Source organism: Leptonychotes weddellii, chromosome 6, assembly GCF_054177405.1.
Source record: "Leptonychotes weddellii isolate Sample4059 chromosome 6, ASM5417740v2, whole genome shotgun sequence".
Taxonomy (NCBI): Eukaryota; Metazoa; Chordata; class Mammalia; order Carnivora; family Phocidae; genus Leptonychotes; species Leptonychotes weddellii.
Genome location: NC_138374.1, coordinates 80,221,271 through 80,240,691, shown reverse-complemented (window position 1 = coordinate 80,240,691; position 19,421 = coordinate 80,221,271). Strand labels below are relative to the sequence as shown.

General features: G+C 38.5%; 1 protein-coding gene across 2 annotated transcripts; it reads right to left on the bottom strand.

The window, feature by feature from the left end:
- Positions 1 to 1,396: 1,396 nt before the first annotated feature.
- On the bottom strand, positions 1,397 to 19,146 carry TFB2M (transcription factor B2, mitochondrial). 2 transcript variants are annotated; one of them, XM_006751626.3, is made up of 8 exons: positions 18,671 to 19,143; positions 17,756 to 17,844; positions 12,812 to 12,965; positions 12,344 to 12,492; positions 9,174 to 9,263; positions 6,905 to 6,967; positions 3,961 to 4,133; positions 1,397 to 2,254 (listed from the first exon to the last, which is right to left on the bottom strand). In XM_006751626.3, the coding sequence occupies exons 1-8, from the start codon at positions 18,981 to 18,983 to the stop codon at positions 2,080 to 2,082; spliced, it is 1,206 nt and encodes a 401-aa protein (XP_006751689.1). In that variant the 5' UTR covers positions 18,984 to 19,143; the 3' UTR covers positions 1,397 to 2,079. The 2 variants fall into 2 exon arrangements, with proteins under 2 accessions (XP_006751689.1, XP_030878775.1); XM_031022915.2 differs by lacking the exon at positions 9,174 to 9,263 and having other exon boundaries at positions 18,671 to 19,146.
- Positions 19,147 to 19,421: the final 275 nt, after the last annotated feature.

The window sequence follows — 19,421 nt, the reverse complement described above, 5'->3', positions numbered from 1 at the left end:
TTCATATCCTTGCTTCTAATAAGCAGATAAAAACCAAAAAGATCATAGAAAGTTGTGCCTCAATTTCCCATAAACCGTAATTGAAAATTTAACACACTGTTTTATTACCAAGAAGGAAATTAAGTAGCACCTATAAATTTTTAATATAAAACTACCCAGAAGTTTTAGTAGTAAACCAAATGAACATTTAACCAAGACTTACTGGATTACTTTTTAAAGTCTATTACGTGTCCCATCGGGTAACTAGAATTCCTCTTTGAAGACTCAGATTGGTGCAAATAATATAGTTATAGGGCATGGAACTTAAAAAAAAAAAAACCCTTCCTTCAGGGCACCTGGGTGGCTCAGTGGATTAAGTGTCTGCCTTTGGCTCAGGTCATGAGCTTAACTGTATGGATAGCTAGTTCACTCTTGCAGTAAAAACTTTTCTTCAGAGATACCAGGCCATGCTCCCACGATTCCCTCTGAACATTCTGCTAAACTCATCAGGTTTGGGGAATTCAAACAAACCAGATGACCATCCATCATCCTCAGCCAGCCATAAGGCCTTTTGGCAAAATATCTCTGGAAGTGTTTCACCCCAAATTACCTGGTACTAGGCCTTGCCATGGGAATCACTCCATCTCTGGTAACTTAATGTTTAGTTAAGAAGCTTCAGGAGAAATTCAGGCTGGAGGCATGGGAGTGGAAGGAACAGTGAGAAGACTGAATGGCATAAAGATTTGGCAGATTATATAATGGCAGGACAGGAATTACAAGAGAAGAAAGATTTGCTTTCCAGCCTGATTGAACTGTAGACCAATGACAATATTAGGGAAGTCGGGAAGAATTGGTTTGGCTAAATGTTAACAACATGCCTTGCAAAAACTTACTAATAATATGCCTTAGGTATTACGAAGTATTATAACAGCAAACAAATCTAACTGAGGAGATTTGTTATGTCTCAGTTAAAATGCAGTTGCTTCTACAATGATCTAAGAAAACATTTTTTTTTTTTTAAACATTTTATTTATTTATTTGACAGAGGGAGAGAAAGAGATCACAAGTAGGCAGGCAGGCAGGCAGAGGCAGAGGGAGAAGCAGGCTCCCGGCCACACAGGAGCCCAATGCGGGGCTCGATCCCAGCACCCTGGGATCATGACCTGAGCTGAAGGCAGACACTTAACCGACCGAGCCACCCAGGCGCCCTCTAAGAAAACATTCTTAATTCCATTTAGATTCATGTAAAGGTCTAACTTCAGATGAACTTTCTTGATAGAACAAAAATTCAAGCAACTTTTGAATAACACAGACTGAATTACTCACTGAATGCACATTGACTGTACATAACAATTTAAAGTGAATAACTTAGGTTCAATTTAATATTTCATTAGATAGAGACCAACAAATCACAAAATCTTGTTACTTAAAATATTTTAATTTTGAAAAAAGTTTAAACCATATTAAAATTGAAATAATTTCATTGTACAGTACTTGATAATATAATTCAACAATCTGAAAACTAAAACAAACCACTTAAATCATTTTAATTTACTTTCTAAGCTTAATAATGTACAAACTCTTTTGCCCTCCAGGAGGAAGCAAAAATCAACAGTGAAAATGGAATATTTAAGTTAATACAATATAAGATATTTGGCCAAAGGGATTTTTTTTTAAGTAAGCTCTACCCCCAACGTGGGGCTTAAACTCACAACCCTGAGATCAAGTCACACACTTTACTGGCTGAGCCAGCCAGGCACCCTGGGCCAAAGGGATTTTTAAAACTAAATTTCATCTGGCAATACCCTACAACTACCAGTATGTCTACAGAAGATAGGAATTTAAAACAAAACAAATGCAATCTGATCAAATCCACAATTAACTGACGTTTTCATTTTACCTTTTGTGAATAAAATAGCAGCCATGGTTTTATCCAGTTTACTAAAGGATCACCTTCAGAAGAAGGTGCCCAATCTGCAAAACAAGAACAGTTATCTTCCATTGAAAGGCTGGAAGCTTTTCAGACTTAGTTCTCTTTCATTTGTGTCATAATTTCCAAATAAATCAATGGCTCCAGCTAATGTGGGCCAGTCAAGTTCCCTACATGATCATCTCTTCCATGCAATCATCAAAGAGCCACCTACAAGATTCTTTGGAACACTCTATAGTTTCAAAAAGCTGTTTAAAGTCTTGAGGGTGCAGATCTGTTATTTTCATGTCTCCATTTTTCTCTATTTGCTTCAATATAGCTGTTGCATTAACCGGACTCAATAACCTACAAAAGAAACACAAAGTGAATCTGCTTAATTCCTTTTATAACCGCAGTAAATATTAGTAGAAATGGCTTCTATGCCCAATTTAAAATGTTTAACTTATGGATATATAATTAATCTTATTTGGTTTTAGAGTCTGCATATAATGTATAGCTTTTACTATCATTTCTGAAGTTTCATGGCTTACCTATCATAAAAAGAGCAAATCTGGGCTTTAACATGCACTCATCAATTCTTACACAAAATTCTAGTTTAACATTGCCCTTCAAAAAAATTATGCCTACCTCTTTCATCTGTTAACTCTCTTTGCAAAAACATTCTTAACTCCATTTAGGTCCATGTAATGGTTCAATAAGTACAAACAGTAGAAACTGGCATCCAGCAGATTTCAAAGAGGGAACAGTTTTCATCTTTTTATGTAACAATTACTGGTGAATAAATTATAAAGCAGAAAACTGCCTAATATATTAGCCTAGCAAGAAACCATCAGTGAGCTTCTGACAATAACAACTAAACAAATGTAATGTGCTGGTGGAAACTATTTCCAATACTTTTTGATTTTGAACATAATCCTGGTCACAGGTATAAACATGCTTTCAATTCAGAGATCGCCAGGGGAATTTTAAACATTTTTTCACCACAGTTTACCGTATTTATTGCTTAATTTCCCATATTATTATTATTTTTTAAAGATTTATTTATTTATTTCACAGAGACACAGCGAGAGAGGGAACACAAGCAGGGGGAGTGGGAGAGGGAGAAGCAGGCTTCCCACGGAGCAGGAAGCCCGATGTGGGGCTCGATCCCAGGACCCTGGGATCATGACCCGAGCCAAAGGCAGACGCTTAACGACTGAGCCACCCAAGCACCCCATCTTTTTTTTTTTTTAGATAGGCTCCACACAGAGCTTGAACTCACAACCCTGAGATCAAGACCTGAGCTGAGATTAAGAGTCAGATGCATTCAAAACAGTCACTACCACAAGGTGAAAAGATGAAAAATAGATTACTTCTACTGGTCTACTGCCATGCTTATCATTTATTTTTACACAAGTATAGTTCAATCAACAGCTCATTCAGAGTTTCACCCATTCTCTGACAGGACTTTGAATGACCATGGGCTGCTGATTCCAAGGGGTCATGCATAACTTACAGAGCTGTACCCATCATCCTCATGGAAAAGTTATGTAGATACCAAGGAGGCAGTAACAGCTATAATTTTTATAAAGCTTTAGGTAAAAACTTAAAATTTGGTCCAGGACAGGAGGACTAGGGTGGTAGAATAATCCATGCCTCCTTGGGCTAGGAAATAAAACCATGAGGGATAAGCAGTGAGAAAAGGTAGGTGGTGGGTTTGCCACCACTGATGCTGCTCCCATCCCGGTCACTGGCAAGCAGCTAGTTCTCCACGTAAGTCAATCCTGGACATATACTCTGACAAAGAGGAACTACTGGTAGGCATCCCTAGTTGTTTTTTTCAAAGGAAAAAAAAAATTAAGCTCAGGAGACTATGTGGAAAATTGAATTTTATTTTTCTCAAAATGTGCACTGGGGAAGGAAGTGTTGTGAAGAAAGAGATGAGTGAAAACATGGTACCTCACTCTGTTAATCAAGATATACAAGATCCAGAAAATGGACCGCTAACATGAAAAGCATAATTCTCACATGAAATTGCTACTTTTATACTTGCTTTTATTCTTCTTACTTACTGTAAATGGTCCATTAGCTTGAAATTACGCTTCATAAAACACTGCTTTAACATGTGAAAAAATACATCATAGTTAACAGATGTTAAATTTTCTGTAAATAAATTCGGAAGAGGAGTCAGTTGAATTAAACACATGTTTTGTCCTACTTGTTTATTTATTTGTTCTAATGGTTTCTGGAGAGAGAAAAAGAATAAATTGTGTTAGTCATAAAATACTGCTAGAGCAAGACAGAGTTTGCTTACTCATTCAAGCTAGCTCTTGGAAGGGGCAAACACCACAGATGCCAAGTGGTCCTGTACGTTCTTGCTGGGTGGGCGAAGAATGCAAGGCCCTAACCACTCTTTACCTGGGCAGTTCCTCAGGTTGTCTGCAGCAAGCCACCTTGAGGGATGAGATAATGGCTCCCTCCAGGACAAAGAGGAGCTTGCTTCATGTTTGCTATAAAAGAAGTGGACTCCCCCAGCTCTGTGTTTCTAAGCTGCAGTGCAAGCCCCAGCACGTACACTGTCAACTAAGGAACATCACATTATCCTATGGGACGTGGGGGCAGATAAAGTCCTTTGTCTGATCCAGGAGTCTATCTTAGGGCAGTATCCATGAAAGAGTAACAGCTTATTAACTTTGAAGCAGGGTAAAATCAAATCCCAAACAGGACACTAACATGTACTGAGTTTCTTCTATATTTGAGACACAACACCAGATCCTAAGGATAAAAAAGCATTATTGACTTATAATTTTCCTTTGGATATTTAAAAAAATATGGGGTTACAAACTATGGTCCACAGCCTGCTTGTTTTTGTATAGTCTGGATCTAAAAATGCTTTCTACCTTTGTAAAGGACCGTTTAAAAAATAAAAAAAAGAAGCAAAAACAAAGACTAGGACAGAGACTATTATGTGGTCTGCAAAGCATAAAACATTTGCTGCTTGGCCCTTTACCGAAAAAGTTGGCCAACCTGCTCTAGTATACAATATTCAGATTTTTTTTAAAAAGTACATGCCTTAATGTAAGGTTAAGATGTTTTTTTCCTCTGAAATTATCCCTCGGGAAGCACAGAGGCCTTATGTTTAGTCCTTTGGAAATCTCATATATTAGGTAGTGATCCCTTATTTAACTATACATACACACATACATATATATGTACATACACAAAAATATACATTTTTGAGTATACATACTCTTTGTGGAAGACCTATTGCCTGAAAAAGAAACCTTCAATCAATTCTAGTTTCTAGTTTTGGATGCCTGCAGTTGAAGAAATTAGTCAAAAAAAAAAAAAAAAGGAGGCAATGAAATTCAAAAAATATTTAGTAATTATTAATTACAGAGGGAGATAACCTCATAACTCAAAGTGTTATATATTGTTGTTAATAAGACTTCTGAAAGTGACTTTAAAAAGGAAGCTGGTAGGGGGTACCTGGCTGGCTCAGTTGGTAGAGCATGCAATTCTTCCAGGTTTTAAGTTCAAGCCCCAGGATGGGCGACCCTGGTTACTTAAAAATAAATTAAAAAAAAAAAAAAAAGGAACCTGGTAGATAGTTTTGTAGTTACAGAAACAGACTTACTTGATAAATAGGGAAGAAAAAACTGTCCTGCTGGTAAATGGATGGCTATTTGTAGCTTAGGAAAAAAGTTCCAGTGATAAAAATATGGCTTCCAGAAAGTGGAAAATACCAAACAATTTGGATGGAAATCAGAATAATGTGCTCTAAAAAACTGTCAAATGTCTCAATGTGCCTCTGTAGCAATTACAGACATGCTGATATAAGAGATACAGGTGGAATATTTGAATACAATTCTCTCATGAAACATGACATCTGGTTATCTCCTTTTCATCACTAAAGTTTATATATTTAAGTTGGCCAAAGAAACATTTTTTTTTTTTAAAGATTTTATTTATTTATTCATGAGAGACAGAGAGAGAGAGAGAGAGAGAGGCAGAGGGAGAAGCAGGCTCCCAAAGAGCAGGGAGCCCGATATGGGACTCGATCCCAGGACCCTGAGATCATGACCTGAGCCGAAGGTAGACGCTTAACCATCTGAGCCACCCAGGCGCCCCAAAGAAACATTTTTTAGCTTTTGCTGTTGTCAGTGAAAAAATGATAGTGTCTTATATACAAGACTGTTCACTTTGGGGACATTTGGATAAGTTCCCAATGGTCTCAAAATAAAATAATCTGATTCTATTCTGTGAGGCTACAAAAATATGCTTATGAAGAGTGAAATAGAGCTAAAATCTCAATGATCACAATGATGATTGAAAAGTCAGGCCATTTCTAAATTGATCATTTTCTTTTTTTCTTTTAGTGACAAGAGTGAGAAAAAACCCGAAGTAAGTAGGCAAATGGGACCTTCAGGCTGAACTGATCCACATCATTAGCATTTCATCCTGAAGTCAAACTTTGGACTGTTTTTAAAAATTCAGCTACTTTATTCCAATTTTGCTACAAGTCCCCCTAATATAAAGTAAATGGAAGATCACTTTATAACATCATCACTTTGGTTCTATAAAAAGGGGAAAAAACAAACAAAAACCCCACCCTCTGGGTAAGAAACAAGACATACGTGTTGATGAACTCAATCATTATAAATAGTAATATGACAGATTTCTGACTTTTAAAATTGTGTCTTTAGTTTATCAAATTAGATGAACACTAAGATGATTGTATTTTCCAAATTTGGGATGTTTCTTCATTGCAAGAGATAGAGATGGAAGTCAAATTCTGTTTAAGCCTATTACTACGCTATACCACTGTATAATCAGCTGAAAATTACAACTTTCTTCCAAAATAATTTGAATTTATTAAAAGCAATAAGATATGTTTAAAGAACATTTCCAAATATTCTAAAATTAAACATTTAAATAAATACAGAATACCAGATAATCTTAAAGAAAATAGGATGTTCCATTTAGAAAGAAAAAGAGAAAGGCATTCATTCTTACCTTATTCTTCAGCTTTTCCTGTCTCCCACTTTGGCCGTATACGCCAAATGAGGACCAAGGCTCCTTGAGGGAAGGTAAACAAAACCAGAAACATTTCTTTTAGTTCTCTTTAGTCAAAGTGCCCCAAATTATTACTGCCTTTAAATAACAGAATGAATTAAATCCAAGTCACCATTCTAATTGGACTTAAGAAAAACATGGGATAGTTAAATCATAAACTTCCCTCTTCTTTTTTTTTTTTTTAGATAAAGAGGAGAATCAAAGGTCTATCCTGACATTGCTAATTCTCTTACTTATTTAGATAGAGTATCATCCTTAATATAATTATGCAAATAGGTCCTTAAGCTGGTTTAACAGCTAAGATTTCCATATTAAGTCACAGTCAGGTTAGGGCCCATCAGATCAACACTGACATTAATGAATGGCAAAAGTCAACACAAGGCCTTTGAAAATAAATACTGCAGAACAAAAAAAGAGAAGACTCTCCAGAAAGCTAAAGTCCCCGGGAGGCCTTTATGAAGAAACTAGCTGACAGCCATGAGGAGAGGAGGCCCAGATAAAAAGCCAACAGAATCAGAGATCACTGAGGTAAGAAAGGATTTAGGGACACCGAGAACCGCAATACCAATGTTACAGCATACAGTGCAGGGTCAGTGCTGTGAACACTAGTGTGAAAAGATTTCTGGGAATATAGAAAAACAATAAAAGCATGACAGATACTAAAGACAAGGAACAGAGAGCCAGTCTAAGAACCTCATGCATTGGAGGAAAAAACACAGAACTGGAACAAAAGCTAAAATCAAATGGGTAACATTCTCACAACTAAATATGCACACTGAGGGGCTTAATGTGCTCCTGGACGACAACACTGAAGGGACTACATGGAGATACACACCGCGAATTTAAAAACGAAACCAACATATCCTTAGAAGAACAAGGGTCCATCACATAGTAAACATACATCCAACAAAAAAGAGAAAGGCCAAATTACTATATGAAAGAAATAGTGTTTTATCAGTTTTTCCTTCACTCTGGCCCTTTGCTATGAATACAGTGGCCACTAGTCATATGTGGCTACTGACACCTGAAATGTATCTAGTCTGAACGGAGATGTGTTGTTAAGTATAAAATACACACTGGACTTCAAAGGCCCTGTACGTAAAAAAATAATCCAAATTATGTAATAACTAATTGTAAAATACTGATTACATACTGAAATGATAATATTTTTGAATCGAGGTTAAATAAAATATATTAACATTAGTTTTACCTGTTTTTTACTTTTTTATAAGTGTTGCTACTAAATGTAGCGTTACATGTAAAACTACATGTGTGGCTCACATTATATTTCTAGTAGACGACTCTGATCTTGCCTAAGGAAATAAACTAAAAAGGGGAATGCTCTATAGTGAGGTTTTAACTGACCATTAAAAACAAGAAAAATGTCTAGTGATGAGAGAAAAAAACATCACTATTAGCTATTAAGTGAAAAAAATAAGATACAAAAAAATATAATCTCTACTATTTAAAGAAAAAGAAATACAGGAAAAATAAAAGGCTACAAATAGGTCACAAATGTCAATAGTGACCTCTGGGTGGTGGAACTGTAGTGATGGGAGTTTTTAAAATTCTTTTCTCTTTCTTTTAAAGACTTTATTTATTTATTTGACAGAGAGAGAAAGAGCACAAGTAGGCAGAGAGGCAGGCAGAGGGAGAGGGAGAAGCAGGCTCCCCACCGAGCAGGGAGCCTGATGTGGGACTCAATCCCAGGACCCTAGGATCATGACCTGAGCCGAAGACAGCCGCTTAACCGAATGAGCCACCCAGGTGCCCCTCTTTTCTTTTTTCTTTCTTATGTCTCACATTTTTACAATGAGTATACATTATTTTTATAATCAGAGAAAAATATAAATATCTGTAACAAAAACATAAGCACAAAGTTACCTTGCTCTATTATCTTCAATAGCTGGGAAAAATAATAAATTAAATTTTCATTTTTCTCCATTTACTGGTCACAAAAATGTAGCCTCTTTAAAAACAATGAAGTTCAGGGGCTGGGGAGATAGGGTAACTGGTGATGGGCATGAAGAAGGACACGTGATGTAATGAGCATTGGGTGTTTTATACAACTGATGAATCACTGAACTCTACCACTGAAACTAATAATACACTATAACTTAATTAACTGAACTTAAAAAAATTTTTAAAAATAAATAATAAAAAAATAAAAATGAAGTTCTCTGTTGCAATTTAGAACGATTTTACTCACCACATGCAGAAGCTTAATCTTACAAGCTACTTGCCAGAGCACACTTAATGCTTGATACAAGTGTGGATTTTGGGGACTTGCCACCAGTTTCTAGTAAAAGGAAAATAAAAGTTATATGTTTACATAACTATAAGCAATTGAAATAAAATTCTGAATCTTAAAAGTAATATCTTAATAGTATTTAGAAATTAAAAAAAAATTAGAATCGCAAAATCTTATCCGTAATCATTTCAAAGAAGAGAAATCTTTTTAAACTTTCATATTGAAATATATCGTCATGTACACTTAAAACATAATGTATGTGAGATTGATTTCCTTTAGCCAAAACCCTATCAGGGCAAAATCTCATTAAAGAAAAAAATGAAACAAAAATGTATAATTACTTTGGAGAAGGACAAGTGTGTGTTAGAAGTATGTATCAGGTGGACTAATAAATTTTGAGTCAAGAATTGTTCAGGCTGACACTTGAAGGATGAGCGGTTTCCTCAGTGAATGAGAGCACTACACGGCGGAAACTACACGTGAAAAGGTCCATGGTGAAAGAAGCACTAGAACGTTTCCCCAGTAGCAAGATAAAACCTGATGAAGCATTTCCCGTTTCTCTTCTTTCAAACTTTCATGATATAATGTATGTACAGCCTCAAGGTTCTGAGTCCCTACGCTTTCCATGGATAGTCACTATGTCTGTACTGAGTCTTGGTGAGTAAACCACCCTTTTATTTCTTGCTCCACTATGCTAACCCATAACTCTTACATACAAGTAAGCATCTCGTGTGACAATGGATTAGAAGATTAATAATGTGAAGCATTCTGAGCAGAAAAGAAACATTGCTCTCAAGACACTATAAAGAACTTCAGAAGGCCATTCAATTTCAGAGCGTAGAGTCTAAAAACCCCAAATATTTCTATTAGAACTAATACATGAATTCAGCAAAGTTGCAGGATATAAAAATCAACACACAAAAGTCAATCACATTTCTATATACTAACAATGAATAATCTGAAAAGCAAAATTAAGAAAACAACTCCATTTAAAATAGCATCCAAAAGAGTAAAATACTTAGGAATCAATTTAACCAAGGAGGGGAAAGAATTGTACACTGAAAACTACAAAACACTGATGAAAGAAATAAAAAACAAATGGAAAAAACAACCAGTGTTCACAGATTGGAAGACTGACCAATGTTAAGATGTCAATATTATTCAAAGTGATCTACAGAGTCAACACAATCCAGACCAAAATCCCAACGATGCTTTTGTCACAGAACTAGAAAAACCCATCCTAAAATTCATATGGAATCTCAAGAGACACTGAATAGCCTAATAATAAAAGAGAGAGCCTAGAAACTGACCCTCATGTGTATGACTAAATGATGTTTTGACAAGGGTACCAAGGCCATTCCATGGGGAAAAGACAGTCTTTTCAACAAAAGATGCTGGGGAAACTAGATACCCACATGCAGAAGAATGAAGCTGGACCCTTACCCGACACCATATTAAAAAAAGTAATTCAAAATGGATCAAAGACCAGAACATAAGAGGTGAAACGATAAATCTCTTAGAAGAAAACTTAAGACAAAAGCTTCATGACACTGGATTTGACAGTGATTTCTTAGCTACGACACTAAAGGCACAGGCAACAAAAAGAAAAAATAGACAAACTGGGCTTCATCAAAATTAAAAACTTTGGGAATCAACGGACACAACAGTGTAAAATGGCAACCCATCGATGGGGAGAAAATATTCATAAATCACATACCTGAGCAGGGATTAATATTGAGAATATATAAATAACTCCTTAAACTCAACAGAAAAACAAACAACCCAAAGAAAAGGGCAAACGACTTTCATAGACATTCCTCCAAAGATGATACACAAACGGCCTATAAGCACATGAAAAGATGTTCAACATCACTAATCAAATCAAAACCACAATGAGCTACTACCTCACAGCATTACAACAGCTATTATAAAAAACCAGAAAACAAGCATTGGAGAGAACATGGAGAAATTGGAACTCTTGTGCATTGCTGGTGGGAATATAAAATGGTACAGACACTACGGAAAGCAGTAGGGTGGGTCCTTAAAAATTACAAAATAGAAAAAAATTAAAAACAGTATTGGGGTGCCTGGGTGGCCTAATGGGTTAAGCATCTGCCTTCGGCTCAGGTCATGATTTCAGGGTCCTGTGACTGAGCCCCAAGTTGGGCTCCCTCTCAGCAGGGGTCTGCTTCTCCCTCTTGCTCTGTGCTCCCTCTCTCTCAAATAAATAAATAATTTTTTTTTAAATTTAAAAAACATTCTCTCTCCCCTTTGCCCCCTCCTTGTGCTCTCTCTCTCTCCCTCTCTTTCTCAAATAAATAAAATCTTAAAAAAAAAATAGTATTGCCATATGATCCAGCAATTCCACTTCTCGGTATATAGCCAAAAGTACTAAAAGCCGGACTGGAAAAGATATTTGCACACCAAAGCTCACAGCTACATCATTCACAGTAACGAAAAGTGGAAGCAACTCAAATGTCTGTTGACAGATGAATGGATAAAGAAAAGGTTGTGGGGGTATGAATCTATGTGTATATGTTTGTGTGTAAATATATACATATACATATGCATGCAATGGTATGTTTTTCAGCCTTAAAAAGAAAATGAAATTCTGACACATGCTACGACTTGGATGAACCATAAAGGCATTATGCTAAGTGAAGTCAGTCAGACACAAAGTGCAATATTCTATGATTCCACCTGTGATGAAGTACCTAGAATAGTCAAATTCACTGAGACAGAAAGTAGAACAATATTTACCAGAGGCTCAGGGGAAGGGGAAGATGGGAAGTAATGCTTATTTCGTATGGAATGATAAAAATGTGCTGAGAAGAGATAGATGGTGGTTAACAGTTGTACCACAATGTGAATATACTTAATGCCACTGAACTGTACACTTAGAAACAGTTAAAATGGTAAATATGTCACATGGATATTTAACCACAAAAAAAAAAAAAAACCTTAAAAAAAAATTGAATCTAAAGACTGCTCTACAGAAATTTAAAAACCATCTTAATACTCTCAATGTCATGAGCTCAAATTAAAGTCATACAGATTAAGACCATGCAGAGAAAGATCACAAAACTCTTGCAAAACAAACACTAATCAGGTACTTGTTAATAACCTACCTCGTATTCCCTTTCAGTAATAAACATATTTAGTTCTACTCGTCCATAACTATATACAGAAGTAGAAGAATATAGGTCATATAAAAGCTTCCAAAGTATCTTTTTCTCATTTTTTGCTGGGAAGATTCCAACTACTCTTAATGGGGTATCTGTTAGGAATACAAGCAAAAATATTCGAGTAAGTTGTTAAAACTTTTTCCTAAGATCATATTTTATTGAGTCAAACTAAGTTAACAAACTGTATTAAGTCAATTAAAACGAAGCCTTGGCATCTTTCCTTGATAGGGCGCTTGGCCTCCGTGGAGCTGCTTGGATTCTGTCTATGTGAGGAGAAAGCCACAGTCCTGAGAGCGACCGCCCACAAACTCTCATCTAGACAGGATGCGGATCTCTTCAGCAGACAAGGTGTCCTGCTAGAGAAAGCTGGCAAATCAGAAGCTATTTGCTGCAGTGAATGACAAAAATTACCTTCTGACCAAGGAACCGCTTCTATTCCCAAATGCCGAAAAAGCGTTTCTGAAATCATAATGGGAGGTTTTACTATTCCAAAATTTCTAGGATCCATTTTAAAGAAGTCACAGTAGACCACTTCTAGTTTTCCATTCACTTTTTTGCGCAGGGACTGAAGAGAGACAGAGATAACATGTTTAAAACTGTCAGTGTTAGGGAGACTTTGTACCCAAAGATCTACTTCAAAAAATTTACCCTAAAATTTAACAGTTAAGAGAAATTAATGCCTGAAAAGCAATAAAAGTACAGTATTACTAAGAAAAAGTCCCCAAACCAATAAACCTTCAACAAATTCTCACTTATCCTTTCACTTTCTCTACTTTAACTCAATGGTTTCAGCTGTTCAAAAAGTGTCCTCACACTATCTGCTTTAGTGACGGCCGCCTGGAGACCACACCTGGGCCCAGGCAGAGAGTGGCAACTATCTGCTGGTCGTGGCCAGATGCTTCATAGAGAAAAATGATAAAAATATTAAAGGGAAAGGCAGACAGCCCTGTTTTTACTAGAAGAGTCTAATTAGTCCTTTGCCAAATGAACTTGGCTACACTCATCGTGTAGGTCACTTTCTATTTTCCCCTTGATTTTTCATTTACATTTTCTAAAGACAGAAGCAACTACAGAAGGAAAGCTCCTTGTCTGCCAGAGGAGGTCTGATACACCTCCGTCCATTCACCGCCCTGATGTGCTGGTTCTGTCGTAGCACTGGACATCTTAGCAGTGAGAGCAAGGCGTAGCTACAGACGCCATAAACTTCGTTAGAAGTTACAAAAAAAAAAAAAAAATCAAACAGAAGAGGTCAAGGGACTTGATATGCATTTTGAGATTCTCATGCACAGAAAATTCTGTTGGTATATATCAAGGTTTCAAGAATTTGCAATTTAAAGTTACAAAATAGGGGTGCCTGGGTGGCTCAGTCGTTAAGCGTCTGCCTTCGGCTCAGGTCGTGATCCCAGGGTCCTGGGATTGAGCCCCACATCGGGCTCCCTGCTCCGCGGGAAGTCTGCTTCTCCCTCTGCTGCTCCCCCTGCTTGTGTTTCCTCTCTCGCTATGTCTCTCTCTGTCAAATAAATAAATAAAATCTTTAAAAAAAAAAATAAAGTTACAAAATAAAAACCCTAATTTTTCATAAGTTTTTTATTTCAACCTATGTTTTCTTTCTAAATCTAGTAAATTCTAATGATCATTTTCGTGGGGACCCTTGAGAAAGACTAGGGAAGGAACACTACGGTAGAAATCATATACTTTTGCTCCTGTTAAGTTTGAGATGTCTATTAGGTGAACCACATGGAGATGCCAGGTAGGAAGTTGTAGACCTGAATAGGGAGGTCAGAGTGGTCCAGGCTAAAGATATAAATTGGTGAGAATTTTGCTTGTTGAAGGTTATTAAAGCCAGGGGTGCAGATGAGACCCCCTAGGGAGAAGCACAGAAGACTAGGCCTGAGGATGGAGTAACTCCAGAGTCTCACAAAAAGCTGAGAATAAGCCAAAAATGTAAAGAAGAAAACCAGAGTGTGGTTTTATGACAGACAGAGAAAAAGAACACTCATTTGATGCTTATCTTAAAAACAGATTATCTTGAAATTCTTACAAAGTGTTCTGTATGTATAGCAATAAAATAACCTCAGAAGTTACTCAAGAGTTATATTTTAATCTTTGTAACTAAGAAAAGCTATTGAATTTTGGTTTGATAGGAATGTAAGAGGAATGTATACATTAAGATTTGGTTCCACTAGTATCTTGAAAGTACGTTTTTGTTTTTGCATCTGTCACGTACCATGCAATAATGGTAATAATGATATAATAGCCAGAACTCCAGCATAATTTAGTTCTACAATAATAGTGAAATCACATTTAAAAACTCGATTTCGTTTAGGATTCAAAAACAGGAAGCACATTTCATCGCATTTAAATTGCAACAAGAGGGGCACCTGGGTGGCACAGTTGATTAAGCATCCAACTCTTGATTATGGCTCAGGTCATGATCTCAGGGTCATCAGATCGAGCCCCACATTGGGCTCCACGCTCAGCCGGGAGTCTGTTTGTGATTCCCTCTCTCCTTCTGCCCCTCCCCCACCACCCTTGCTCTCTCTCTAAAAGAAATAAAATCCTTAAAATAGAAATAAATTGCAACAAGATCCTTTACAAGTGGGCATTAATGTCTCTATTTTATATATGAGAAAAACCTAAGTCAAACAGATTAAATTACTTAATTGCCCAAGGGCCTTAAAGGTAGTGACAGCTAGGGCTGACATTCAGCCTGACTTGAAAAGACTGTGTTCTATCTCTGCTGAAATAATACCACACCACTTGCCACAAAAGCTGAGGGCTCTTCAACTGAACATGTATAGCTCTTTCTGCAACAGTAGTTCTCATTTTCAAAAGGAATATATCATGATTTATTATTATAGAACACAATTTAAAAACTGTACCTCTAGCACATCCAGATAGGCAAACTAACTGTTCCTGCTTGAAACACTGTTAATGTGGAGTCTCAGGAATTTTATTTGAGAGGGTGGGAGTTCTAACGTTAGACAAAAATTCTGAGTCGAGCATCCTCCTTGAAAATCTGTTCAGTTTTTAGGAGCAAACTCTGGGTGGCTAGAAGCATTGTCTGCTGAGAGCACCACTTTAAAGCTGTGATTTAGGGCCACCATAAAGCTTTTATTTATTTATTTATTTTTAAAGATTTATTTATTTTAGAAAGAGAAAGTGTGCATGCAAATATGCACACAAGCAGGGGGAGGGGCAAACGGAGAGAGACTCTCAAGCCGACTCCCCGAAGAGCAAGGAGCCCTACTCAGGGCTTGATCCCATGACCCTGAGATCATGACCTGAGCTGAAACCAAGAGTAGGACACTTAATTGACTGAGCCACCCAGGTGCCCACAAAACTTCTATTTAAATGGTTACTTCTCTTTTAATTCTGGCAAATAGATGAATTCACATAAAACCTTATGAATGGCTTTCCCCTCTGTCATGATGGTTAATAAGAGTAAATACCTACTGAGGGCTGAGCTCAAGTTAGTGCTGAGGGGAGTGGGGATGGGGAGTTAGAAAGAAACTAAAAGCCAGAACTGGAACACAAACTTAGTTCTAACCAAAGATTGGATTTGATCAGAGATGGATTTTGTGTTTACACTGTAGTTTCAGAAACATTTATGATGAATATTCCTATATTTCTTACAGGAAAGTTCTGTGTGTCATGAACTTTCTAGCCCCTAACACTCCATTTTTCATGGAATCATGGATTTCAAATTAACATGTATCTTGATCTTACAAGAAAGCAACTACTGTGTTATTGGATAAGAAACTAAATAGACATTTTAATGTTTTCAATTGTTTTGTGAACATGCAGATTAACCTTCAAAAGTAGGCCTTGGGGCACTTGGGTGGCTTAGTCAGTTGAGTGTCCAACTCTTGATTTCAGCTCAGGTCATGATCTCAGAGTCCTGAGATCGAGCCCTGGGTCAGGCTACAAGCTGGCCGTGGAGCCTGGTGAAGATGCTCTCTCTCTCCTCCTCCCTCTCAAAAAAAAAAAGTAATCCTTTTTTTAAAAGATCAAAATAAAAGCTATCTTGTTTCCAATTCCTAAGGTGAAACTGAAATTACAGATGGCTGTGGTGACTAAATCACACTCCATGATCTTTCAACAATTTTGTGTTCTTCTCTCTTCATGTTTTTTGGGATTCCAGCAGATTCAGCATCAATTAAATAACCTGGCTAAAACCTTCAATTCTTGGGGCGCCTGGGTGGCTCAGTCGTTAAGCGTCTGCCTTCGGCTCAGGTCATGATCTCAGGGTCCTGGGATCAAGCCCCGCATCGGGCTCCCTGCTCTGCAGGAGGCCTGCTTCTCCCTCCCCACTCCCCCTGCTTGTGTTCCCTCTCTCGCTGTATCTCTCTCTGTCAAATAAAAATCTTTAAAAAAAAAAAAAAAAAAAAAAACCTTCAATTCTTGGGGTGCCTGGGTGGCTCAGGCGGTTAAGCACCTGCCTTAGGCTCAGGCCATGATCTCAGGGTCCTGGGATCGAGTCGTGCATCCAGGTCCCTGCTCGGCTCTGCTTCGCTCTCTCCCTCTGCCGCTCCCTCTGCTTGTGCTCTCTCTCTCTCAAATGAATAAATAAAATCTTAAAAAACAAAACAAAACAAACCTTGAATTCTTTTCAAAGCTGTCAGTTGTAGGATAACCACCACCTAACATGCATAGTTTTATTTAAAAAATAAACAACTATATTTGGTGGCATTTTCGTAATTTTTTGTTGTTGTCCTGCACTTTTAAATAATACCATTATACATGGTTTCAGGAATTTGGCTCAGAGAAGTATAAATTTCCTAAACTGAATCTAAAGACTCAGAAGGGAGGGGAAAGAGAAGGAAAGAGGCTGGCGGTGAGACAAAGAATTTCCACTTCACTGTTACGTAAACCTGTCTGCCATACAAGTAGAATTCACTGAAAAACCCATTTGGATAATGCTTTCACTATCTGCAATTATATCTGACTATACCAAGCCTATCTTGCCTCTGAAACCCTAAATCCAGAGTTAACATAGTCCTGTTAACCTAGATTCTAAGTTCACAGAAAGCAGAGGCACAGGATACCCTACTAGAGACAAGGAAACAAGCCTCGAGATGCCAGTTACATACTGTTCAAAGTCACCCAACTAGTCTGTAGCAGAGCTAGAATCAGAGAACAAGTCTCAAAACTCCAGTCTTTCAGTCATTCAACAAGCATTGATACCTATGATACTACTATGTTCTAGTCATGGGAGATAACAATATATTTACAGCAAGCAAGGCCCCCCAAAGTGATTCTATAAAAATAAATTGTGTGCTTCATTTTCACTTCCCTAAAGACTCAAAGATAGCTCTCTGAACAATAAATTAGTTTCAGAAACTAAAAGTATACCTCCAAATGTGGAAGAAAAGTTCTGTTACTTTCAAGGGCAATCACTTTGGCCTTGCTTTCAAGTAGTGCTTGAGTCAGGATTCCAGGACCTAGTGTTAACAGAAGGAAAAGTTTATTTGCAAAACAAGGTCTCTCAATATCGACTAGAGTAGATGTTTCACATGTATTATCTAATTTTGATCCTCACAACATCTCCAAGGTAGATATTACAGTCCTCATTTACACGTAGGAAAACTGGGGATTAGATAAAATCATTTGACTCCAACATCACAACTGGTAAGTGGTGCTGCTTGGCTTTGAATCCATTCTGTCAAAACCAAAGCCTGACCTCTTGATCATAATGTTTTACTATGTCTCAGGAAAAACAAAGTTGCCTTTAGCATTCCACTTATTCATGGACTACCCAGATACTTGAACCAGGAAAAGATACTGTCAAACCTAAACAGAACTGACTCATGACAGACAGTGCTCCTTTAAAAAAGCATTTTTTCAGGGGCGCCTGGATGGCTCAGTCGGTGGAGCATGCGACTCTTGATCTCCGGGTCGTAAGTTCGAGCCCCGCGTTGGATACAGAGCTTAATTAAAAAATAAAATAAAATCTTTACCAAAAAAAGTATTTTTCAGAAAGTCTATAAATCTTACGTTCTAGGTATCCTGCTATGGTCTCTAGGAGGCGTATGTAAAAGATAAAGTTTTTTTGGGGGGGGAGCTTGCAAGTATTTTGAGGAGAAAGTAAAATCTAGGAGCATGTTTTATCAAATGCTGTATGACGTGCAAACTGCTGCAGGTCATGATTGAGACCGACCATCCAAGCTGCTTCTTGGGGCCATGTCTTAAACGGCCCCCCACGGGCGGTCGAGGGAAGTTGGCACGAGCGATGAACGTCCAAGGAAAGGCAGTCCCCGGCGGACTCACCTGGATTGCACTCCAGGAAGAGCTGGTCAGGGTTTTTCCCTTCTTTCTTCAGGATCTGCACCAAGGTCGTGGCCAGTTTCGGACTGGTTACGTAACTCTTGGGCTCTGAGCGGTACTTGGGCAACCACGAGGGCGAGTCTCTGAAACCCTGACTAGGCACCAGCTGCAGATGGAGGTCAGACAAGCCCCGGCGGTGCCCGGCGCGGACGCCCCTCCACCTCTCCACTCCCGACCCCAACACGCAAAAGCGACCAGCGCCGGCCGAGGCTGAGAGCGCTAGCCGCGCGGGGAGCCCCGCCACTGGGACCGACATCTTCAACCTCTAAGGTCTGTCCCAGCGTCACCGGAGAGCGTTACATCGCCAGCGAGCTCCGCACAGAGAACTCCACGTGTAACATCCTCCTACCCCCCGACTAGGCCGGGCAGTACTAGACACTTCAAACTGCGCATGCGAACGGTCTCTTCTTCTTGCCATTTCCCCCACTTCCGTTTCCGTCCGGGTGAGCCGCTCGGGGACTGTGAGTGGACGGACGAGGAGAGAGACGGACCATCCGGGTTGCGTCTGGACTGGTACTCTATGGTTGTCCGCCCCCCCCCCCCCCCCACGCTTCCTCTCTAGCCGCTCGCGCTCTATGCTCCGCGGTCGCAGGCGGCCCGCCGCCAGCCGGCCAGGGGGGAAGGGTGCGCAGAGGGAGGCGGGGCGGGAAGGCAAGAGGTGTCTCCTCCACCGGAGCGGCGGGAGACCCGAGTA

Bases quoted from the DNA above. Each gene is read 5' to 3' on its own strand.
- TFB2M (XM_006751626.3), bottom strand. From the start codon at position 18,983: ATGTCGGTCCCAGTGGCGGGGCTCCCCGCGCGGCTAGCGCTCTCAGCC. The intron at 17,845-18,670 runs GTGAGTCCGCCG...TGTTAACACTAG, and splicing joins CTTCCTGGAGTGCAATCCAG to GTCCTGGAATCCTGACTCAA. The intron at 6,968-9,173 runs GTGAGTAAAATC...CCTTCCCTCAAG, and splicing joins AGATTAAGCTTCTGCATGTG to GAGCCTTGGTCCTCATTTGG.